Below are 9,869 nucleotides of genomic sequence, written 5' to 3'. Positions count from 1 at the left end.
GAAAGAGTTTCCTTCATAAATTGTCATCATGTTTCCAGAAGATGAGAGTCATAGTTCGAACCTCTATAGTTCTGTTTTTCAGAAGTGCCTTTAATTCATAGCTGCATATTTTGATACAGATGTTCAAGATCATTCTAGAAACATGTTGTAGTAATTCGCAGACCCATTAATGGATCGACTCCATAATTACAAACATACCATGAAATACATGTGAAAGCGGGAATAGACAAAGTCAACTATTCAACAATTTCATAGAAGGCATGAGTCTGTCGAGCAACACCAACAACAAAGATTTTTGGTTCATAGCTTCACCTTGGGTTTATTTATAAAAGAAAAGCATTAATCCTTCACTTTACTTCATCCTATAGGTGTTCCATATTGCAGTAGTCTAAAGTTCAATTACTTCAATTCTCAGTTCACCATTCACATGTTGTTGGCTTTCCTTGCAGTTATCTGTGCACAAAACCCCTTTGCAGAACAAGTTTGATCCAAAATCTGTGAATATACATCTGTAATACGTCCCATCAATGGCCAAAGGAAAAGTATGGGCTGTTTAGGTGGAAAAGGCAGAACCTATTGGGGGTTTGTTTTGTTTTGTGGTTTGTTTTTTGGTTTGTTTTGTTTTAAAAATCTAACCAGCTCCTTAAAGAAAGGAATGCCTGTAGTTTACCTTGTAAGCAATTCAAAAGCATGGATATATCCCAGATTTAATATGGGTAGGTAGGCATTATTTTGCTTCATAGTTTCTGAGTATGCTGCATGTAAGAAACACCATGACTTGGGGACTTGGGGACAAAGTCACTCATCCTTATAGTAAAAACCTTGCAAAATATAACAACTTTTCCATCACAACAAATATTAAAATAATTTTGAAGTTTTATTACAATCATAGTTGCTGTTTCTGGAAGTCAGCTCTTTGCTCGGAGGAAATGTAGTCTACTTCTACCTCATTATTACTCATGATCTTATTTATTTACTTTCTCAAAATACTCCTTTGATTCTTCTGGATTTGGCTTGATCTGCAAAGCAAAAGCATTAAAACAGAAGATCACTACCAAATTATATTCATTCCAAACAGCACTTAAATAAATGGTGCCCTCTATGCTGTTAGCACTAACAAAAATGTTAAAAAGAACAGTTGGAAGAAATATTAAATCCTTGTCTTCCTTATTCATGCTAACCAAGCACATATCCAGACAAAAAATAAAAAATAAAACATTCAACATTATTTAATTACACAGAAGTTAAATGGTATTTTATGGAGAAAGTGTGAATATAGTAGGAGGAGAATCAACTCCTACATTCAAAACATAAGCTCTTATACAAGCAACTATGCTTAGCTTGGTTCCACTAATACCAGATGGAACTTGCATTTGTGGAATTATTGTTAAGACAAGAGTTGTCAGCTCGCTTTGCATTCCCGGTCAACATCCTTTCGTCTTACATGGTTTACAGTTTTCAATGTGAGCTGGTTGCTCAGAACCGTTCTTTGTGTGTTCTCTAGCCACAGATGATAAATAGAAAGGCTCTAAGGGAGTGTTTGTTCACGCATCAAGTGTGCTGAATGGCTGGTGTGTAGCAAAGCACTTGTGAATTTGCAGGGTTTCCCTGGATGATGGGTCTTAGAATTTATCTGAAAAAATGAATACCTTCTTGTAATGTTCTGAAAGTTCAAGGGTAAACCCTGATTTGAAAGCCTGTTGATATGTGTACATAGGATGCAATGGACATGGGTGGCACTGTGGTCTAAACCACTGAGCCTTTTGGGCTTGTTGATTGGAAGGTTGGTGGTTTGAATCCCCACAACAGAGTGAGCTCCCGTTGCTCTGTCCCACCTCCTGCCAACCTAGCAGTTTGAAAGCATGCCAGTGCAAGTAGATAAATAGGTACTGCTGTGGCAGGAAAGTAAACAGTGTTTCCATGCGCTCTGGTTTCTGTCACGGTGTTCTGTTGTGCCAGAAGCGGTTTCGTCATTCTGCCCACGTGACCTGGAAAGTTGTCTGTGGACAACGCCAGCTCCCTTGGCCTAAAGTGAGATGAGCGCCGCCAACTCCACAGTTACCATTGACTGGACTTAACCGCCCAGGCGTCCTATATCTTTACCTGGGATGCAATGTCCTGCTTTAACACACCCCACCCAACAAATAACTCAATTGAGTGCTAGCACACTGAATTTGCTGCAACACAACTGCATGATACAAAAGGCATTACACCAATGTAGCATGACAGATTGCTCTACCAGCAGAAGACATTTCTCATTCTGTTCAGTTAAAAGGGTAGCAACTTACCTTAATATAATGCTCAGACAGAAAAATGCAATATTTTAGAACAAGATTTCAGAAGTCTAGATTAGCCCCAAAGCACATTTATGTCTTAATTTAATTAACAGTCATTAATCAGTTAATCTCTTTTCAATTTCAAGAAGCTCAGATATGAACCCCCTCTCGTATAGATGATAGGAGGCTTGCCAACAATTACATTAATGTTTGTGAATGTTACGTTTGCCAACGCACCGTGGGGGAATGTGGAGTCCAATCTGCTGGACAAACTTCTCCATGCGTTTCTACAAACTGGAACGCCTTCACCAAGCGAAGTGTTTCCTCTACGCTTCGACCAACAGGGAGGTCATTGATGCTCAAGTGCTTGATAATTCCATTAGGATCAATTAAAAAAAGACCCCTTCAAAGAAATAAAGCAGAATTTATAGTTTAGCACTCCAAAGGGCACTTGCTGTAGTTGTTTTTCAGTTTAAATGCATACCGGCTGCACACACAGATATTCCCCATCGCATTGGAGAGAAGCTATAATGGTAATGGAACTTAGTATTTCATAGTTTTGTAGAACTTAAATATATCAGAGGGATTCTAATGTTTCCTGTATTTCATGGTGTTGGTTGCACTTTTAAAGTGATTGCTTTCTATCATATAGTCTCCTTTCAGCTCCTCAAGACAGGCAGGATGTAAGTGTAATAAACCTGGCAAAAAGACATATTTTACAGCTCAACAACAGATGCCAACCTATACACCAGAGCTTTTCAAACTGTGTGTCACAACACATATCTGTGTCGCACGAACACTCCCTGTGTTCCTCCTGGGGCTGGAAAGGGGTTAGTTTAACCTCCAGTTTGCTAATAAAACTGAATTACTGGGTCGCAAAATGATGCATGTCCAAAAAGTGTCACCAACATGAAAAGTTTGGAAAGCTCTGCTATACATTTTGGCAAGCAGATATCTGAAAAAGGCTTTCAACTGACTGACATTAGCAGAGGGATTTTTCTGGGTTCCAACTCTTACCAGGCATGCATTGTATGTATCTTGTCTCTGATACCAAATACAAACCAAGCCTTGCACAACCTCTAGCAAGGATTCCGCCAAAACATTTTAAAAGAGGACTCTCTGTCTGTCTCTTTCTAGCACACACATAGCTGAAACACATGATCAACAGACTTGCTTTGATTGGTCTACACCAGCAAAGAAAGAGGGGTGTTTGAATACTCCTTATTAAAAATGGGTGGTATTGAAGCAAATAAATGTGTGAGCAGAGCCAAGTTCTACTTGTACAACAGGACTTCTCCCCTTCCCCTTGGCCCCATGCATACTCTGCAACATACCCAAATCTTCTCTGGAGGGTTTGGGAATCCCTCAGAACAGTTTTAGGGGGCACATGGAGGAGGAGGAGGAGGAGGAGGAGGAGGACGTCCCACTGCTCATGCGGAAATCATTCTAATGCAATGACTCACTTAGTGCTATTTTGGATACAACCCATTTCCTGTGCACACAAGGCTCTACCATGTCAGGTAGGAGATCAGGTTGGTGCATCATGGAAAGTTTACTAAAAGCATGCTTAGCCAGCATAGTTTATCTTTAAAGTATGTGGAGTTTATAGCTAGCAGACCACCCACTGCCCCTCTGAGCTTAAGCACCTTTAGGCAACTCCTGTCACTAAAAAGGAAGCTTCAGCTTTAGTACAGTCCAAATACAGAAACGCTAAAGGTAGATTATAGATAAATCTCTCTCACCTTAATGCAAGACTAGGCCCTTCCAAAAGCACACCATAATCTCGAGAGATCTGTTTCGTTAAGTCTGACAGAAGTGGGATATTCATGTGCCCCAAGCCGCCATTCTAAGAAAGAGAAGAAGGGGGAGGGCATCAGTTTTCTTCAACTGGAGACGGCCCATATCGAAACCTTGCTTCAAAGCATGGATAGAGAACCTGTGGTCCAACAGCACCTGTGTGCCTACAAATCCCATCAGCCCCAGCCAGCACAGCCAACAGCAAGGAATGATGTTACCTGCAGTCTAGCGACATCTGGAGTGCCACAGATTCCCTATCCCAGGGTTAAAGAGACTCTGTGATGAGAAGCTGCAGATACATTAACTGCAAGTCGTCTGGGGAGAGGGAATCAACCATGGGTGGCAGGTGGGTTTTCAGGAAATGCTCTATTGTTGCTTGATGTAGGTTTAAAAGCAGAAAAGCAATCAGCATAATACAGTCATACCTCGGTTTGCGATCACTGCGGTTTGCGATCGATTGGTTTACGACTGCTGCGGACCCGGAAGTGCTTACATCCGGGTTCCACAGCATGCGGACACGCAGAAGCGATCTGCGCAGCTTGCGCAGAAGCACTCTATCGGCGCTTCGCACACGCGCAGAAGAGGCGCTCCGTTTACGACCTGCTCGGGGAGCGACCGGCTCCCCGGAACCAATTGTGGTTGTAAACGGAGGTATGAATAAAGGTATATTCCATTCATGAAAGAGGCTCAAAAGTAAAGTGGAGCGCCTTCACAAAATGCAAATTTCTACCTACTGTTTATCTACTTACTGTTTTTATATACAGGGAATAAGACCAATTAAAAGCCATACAGTTGGTGTGCGATTATTGAATCGCTAAATAAATGGGCAATAATAAAAAGCCCCTTTCCTTCTTGTGTTAATGAATCAAATATACCAACTGAAGTATTAAATGTTTCAATTATTTGCTTTTATATCTCAATGCTGCAATAGTGCTGTTACTTATCATATACAGACATGTAAGCCTTTCACTCTGCACTCGTAGTTATTAGTATTGATGGGTGCATCTATTGAATTTCACAACATTTCCAGAGCTACGAAGGTAAACAACATATCCTTGAAACAAGGCCGACAAACTTCATTAGTGTTCAGGGACCATCCCGGGTCCTTCTCTTGTTGACCTTGGGTGATCCACTAACACTTTAGTTTTGCAAACACTTATGCATAAATTTCTTCACATGAATACACTGGCTTCAAGGCTGTGGGACACATAAGAAAAGTGAGGCTATTTATAAATGCATGCAGCCGGTCCCGTCTGTGCTAAGGAAATGTTTTGCACAGTAACACAGCATCATACAGCATGAGGATAGACTTGTGTTCTGAAAACCTCTGGTTACAATTGTTATAAGGAAAAAAGCAATCCTTGAACAAGAGGGCTGTGCAAAAGGACTTTATTTCTGCTAAGGAAAATATTCATAGACACCCACCCACTTTAGGAAGACATGGGGGGGGGATTCTCATAGTTCAAACCTATCTATTTATTCCACAGAAAGAAAACGTAAAACATGGTAGAAGGATAGTAGTTATATGTTTCAAGTGAGCTACATCATTTTTAATAACTTCAGGCCCAAACTGAATGACTCCTTCCTAAGGATTCTGAAATCATAGAAGCAAACTGTCTCTGTAGCCTAACTATCCGGCAACTCTCCAGCTCCTCAAAAATTAGGGAGGAAAGCACCCTCCCACTGAAGTAAATGGCAAAGCTCATTGATTGGGGTGTTTATGAATGGTCCAAAAGTTTTGTAACCATAGTCTGTCCAGGTTCTGACAGTGGTGAATCATGGCTGGTTAAAAATGGAAACAAACTTGTGGACATGTATGAGTCCAGGTCTTGTGTACAGAGCACCAAACTATAGCTGAACATTACATCTGAACCAGGTCTACCCTCAATCTTATTATTCCCCAGATGCATTTCAAGGTGATGTACAGTATAAAATAAATTAAAAAGGATTTTAGAAAAGCTAAAAAAAATAAATGAAAACAACACACAAAAAGCCAATATACTGTAGGTAGTGGACCTACAAGTTCATCGGATTCACGAGATATGTGAGCATGTAACCAGTCATTTTGTTAGGGCTCCACCTGGAAGCTTCTTGCTTGCCTAGATGGGAGGATCCAGGGGTGTGCATATGTAGAAACTAGCCCTCTACACAAAGATAAAAGTCACACCCGTTGCTCCACCCGCTTTTACCTCTGGCCCTATTCCCCCTTGGCATGTGGCCTTCAGAAGGGAATTTGGACCTCAGCCTCGGGAAGAAGTTTTATCACCCTTGCTTTAAATGAAAAAGCAGCAAAGTGTCCAGTCTGTACCTTTCGTGGTGTATTTATCCAGGCGAGGTGAGTAAAGTGAGAATCCACTGATACAGCAACTACATCGCAGTTCACCTGATGGAATTCGTTAGCTTTGTCACTGAAAGCGACAATCTCTGTTGGGCACACGAACGTACTAAGGGAAAGAAACACAGCAAGAACATGTAGGGGGAATGAGCCAGCCCTGATTCAAGAATGCACCTATTTTCCCACCCACTGCAAATTCAAACAGAGAAGAGGAAAAGGTATTTGCTCATCCCGGGCATAAAGCCTGCAGAAGGGGGGTAGGGAATTTACAAGCCCTCAAGGTCACAGACTTCTAGTTCAAAGGGAAAAGCTCAGAGGAATACTGACATTCTGCCATGTTGATAAATTTAGCGTCAAGACTGGAGCTCTATTCCCTGTCAATAGGTTTAACAGATCCTTAGACACCTTTATCTGACAATCCTAAGGATCCCAAGATGAGCTGTAGGCGACACCATTCTTCCAAAGTTTGGTGGCATCATCATCATCATTAAGATGAGCCACAGCACGACTCCAATGAGGAGGAAGCTGGTGACTTACATCTAGCAAGATCGTATGGCTACCCAAACTATGTATGCATGCTGGCAGTAATCTGCTAGTCAGAGGCATGCTTTTATCATATTTATCCACCAAAAATAAGTAACATTCCTGCCCTCTAACCACTAGAAGTACTGATTCCATGTTTGCCTGAAATGCTCAGATGGTGGGCATTAATGTTCTGCTATTTTATGCAGAAGCACAGGATCCTCCAAAAGTTTAATTTCCCTTCATTACAATCCACCATACGTGGATGTTTCTGTGATTCTGACTGTTCCATTTTCTGTTGTAAAAGGTACAGCAAAAAAGTTTCTATACAAAGAATTTTTTTAAAAAACGTGAATACATTAGTCTTCTATGTGAACCCCCACCCCACCCCCAAGCAACACTCCCACTGCCTTCAACAGGCACTGGTAAGACAGCTTCTAGTTCACTTCTTATCATTCACACCTTACATAAAAGGCTCACGCTACCCTGCACAAAGATAGGCAGGATTCAAACGAGAACAAGTTAACTGTTTTGCAGATAAAGGGACCCACTAGTTAAAGGAGTATAGGCGAAGTCTGTATAAAAGAGATAGAACGTATAAGCATTACTTACAAGTCCAAAGGGTAGAAGAAAAGAACCAGATATTTTCCTTTAAAGTCGTCTAAACTCAGCTCTTTGAAATCCCCATCAACCACAGCTGTACCCTTGAAATAGGGAGCATGCTGGGTGACAGCAGGAACAAACTTTGAAGAACCTAGGAAAAGTTAGATAAAGCATGTGATAGAGGCATTATAGATGAAACAAGCGTAACCTGCAAAAAACTTAAGTACTCCTGTTCAGGGTGCCAGCCAGCCACAGATTCTTCCAAGACACACCATTGCATTGCTAAGCATGCTCAGTATTCATTGGTCTATTTTCCAGCCCTCAACCTTATATTTTGCCTTCATTCTTCCACTGCCCCTCCACAAAAAAACCTTGGGGATCCCTGAAACCCGCTGATTCTCTCTCTCTCATATGTGGATGCCATTTTGAACCCATAAGGACCCATACTGAGAAAATTATTATTTTATTAACATATTATTATTTATTATTAACATATGAAAAGCCTATTTCTTGGTGTCAGTTTTTATCCCAACACTATTTCAAAACCAAGGCTTTACAGATAGCCTGGAATGTTTATGCTCTGTAATTAGGCAGTGGAAGGAGAGAATTTGGTAAAGAATTCAGTATTGTAGGGTGTGGGTTTAACTCAACTTATTTCCAGGTTTCTGTCGCCAGTAAACTGTTCTCTATCTTACCCACTTTGCCTTTTGAGAATATTTCGAGGATACCTATTAAGGATTTGTCCGTTCAAGCTCCTAGAACTGCAACTCCTTACAACTCCCTTTCTCACACACACAGTTCTGAAGTCAGATGTCTAAAATGTGTGCATGGGGGGGCATTCACACTGATGCACGTTCCTGAACATCGAGGCACATGTATGTTATTTTCACATGTTCCAGCTGGCAAAAACTCATACTAAGCTGCCAGTAACGCATTCTGGGACAATGAATTTTAAATCACTGCAGAACCAACTGGACAGCAGGCCAAATAAATAACATCACACGCAGAGCAGGCGAGGAAAGATCTTCGGCATTATCTTGGGAAGGAGACCATTCAATGGAGCGTTAGTACAAACAAGCTCCTATACGTGCATAGTCAGAGAGTGCAAGATCACGCTGTCATCCCCACCGCAGCGTCCTCCAACCGGTTGCACACTTACTAGTGCTGAAATGCCGCCGAGGAAAAGCGGGCGCCGCACCGTCCGCGCACTTCCGCCCTCCTGCAGCCGCGGCGGCTGTAAGGCACCTTCCGGCAGCGGCGCACGCCCTCCAGGGGAAGATCTGAAAAGAGACGGCGGGGAAACGTTAAGGGCAAAGGTGGCGTCCAGGAGCCTCGCTGGACCCAGATCAAGGGGTTGCACGAGATGTGCCCCCCCCCCAAAAAAAGTTGCGCACCTAAGCAGAACTCCTGCAACTGGGAAATATCCACCCGCGCCCCCAAATTCCCCAACACGCACTCGCAGGCTGCAGAGGGAGAGAGGTTCTTTCCCCGACCCAAACACTTCTAGGGGGCAGAAGGGAAAAGGGCTTCCGATCTGGAAAAGGCAGGGAACTTCTGGCTTGACTTGGTAAACAAGTGTCGGGAGCAATAATAATAAGCACGATCCGTCCGCGCCAGCCTTCGAGGTGGAGCGAGTTGCCAGCGAACCCATTTTCAGAGGGCAAGTTCGGGTCCCCGGGGCAGAATCGGTTTAGCCTTCGGAACGGGGCCGGTGGAAATAGGCGGTGGTGCGGATCTTTCCCTCGTGCAGACTGCGCTACGCCTGCAAAAGTCAAGATATTCTAGAGGGAGGGGAGCAGGCCTTGGAAACGGGAAAATGCGGACCTGGAGACGCAACACGCGCGCGCAAAGAAGGCTCCGCAGGCCTGCCCGGGCGCCCGGGATCATCGCTTCGCCGGGGCTTGCGGAACTGCGACGGAGCAAAGCTGGGCTCGCACTTACCGAGGGCCTCAATAACCTTCCTAGCGCCCCCGCGACAGCAGCCATTTTCAGCTCCAGGGAGGGACTGGCCGCGGGAGGCGGAACCTGCCTCACGCTCCGCACATGGAGCGCCAGGGGTGGGGCTACGGAATCCTGTCGCCCGGGGCCGCAGCTTTTTGATAGGCGCAGCAGCGGGAGGGGCGAGCCTGACGGAGGCGAATGGGGCGCCCAAATAGCGAAGGGCCCCGCAATATCTTGAAGCTAAGGCCCGTTGCTCAGAGTAAGAAGCAGGCTTGCAGCGTGACGTCCCTACCGTGTGTGCGTTTCAGGCAGACTTGAAACTGCTTCATTTTGCAAGCAATCTTGTGCATACTTCACCTCATCCCTTCCCCTTTTAAATGTTTATTTATATACAT

General features: G+C 43.6%; 1 protein-coding gene across 2 annotated transcripts; it reads right to left on the bottom strand.

Moving 5' to 3' along the window:
• Positions 1-69: 69 nt before the first annotated feature.
• On the bottom strand, positions 70-9,529 carry PRDX3 (peroxiredoxin 3). Of its 2 annotated transcripts, none has more exons than XM_088670519.1 (7): positions 9,358-9,529; positions 8,693-8,813; positions 7,543-7,684; positions 6,382-6,517; positions 4,019-4,122; positions 2,514-2,679; positions 70-1,019 (listed from the first exon to the last, which is right to left on the bottom strand). In XM_088670519.1, the coding sequence occupies exons 1-7, from the start codon at positions 9,517-9,519 to the stop codon at positions 966-968; spliced, it is 885 nt and encodes a 294-aa protein (XP_088526645.1). In that variant the 5' UTR covers positions 9,520-9,529; the 3' UTR covers positions 70-965. The 2 variants fall into 2 exon arrangements, with proteins under 2 accessions (XP_088526645.1, XP_034994212.2); XM_035138321.3 differs by having other exon boundaries at positions 9,475-9,529.
• Between the last annotated feature and the right edge of the window lie 340 nt (positions 9,530-9,869).

Source organism: Zootoca vivipara, chromosome 5 (genome assembly GCF_965207765.1).
Source record: "Zootoca vivipara chromosome 5, rZooViv2.hap1.1, whole genome shotgun sequence".
Taxonomy (NCBI): domain Eukaryota; kingdom Metazoa; phylum Chordata; class Lepidosauria; order Squamata; family Lacertidae; genus Zootoca; species Zootoca vivipara.
This window is presented reverse-complemented; position numbering and strand designations above follow the sequence as displayed.

Bases quoted from the DNA above. Each gene is read 5' to 3' on its own strand.
- PRDX3 (XM_088670519.1), bottom strand. From the start codon at position 9,519: ATGGCTGCTGTCGCGGGGGCGCTAGGAAGGTTATTGAGGCCCTCGGTA. The intron at 6,518-7,542 runs GTAAGTAATGCT...TCTTTCCCTTAG, and splicing joins TTCTTCTACCCTTTGGACTT to TACGTTCGTGTGCCCAACAG. The intron at 1,020-2,513 runs GTGCGTTGGCAA...TTTGCTTTGCAG, and splicing joins GGACTCCACATTCCCCCACG to ATCAAGCCAAATCCAGAAGA.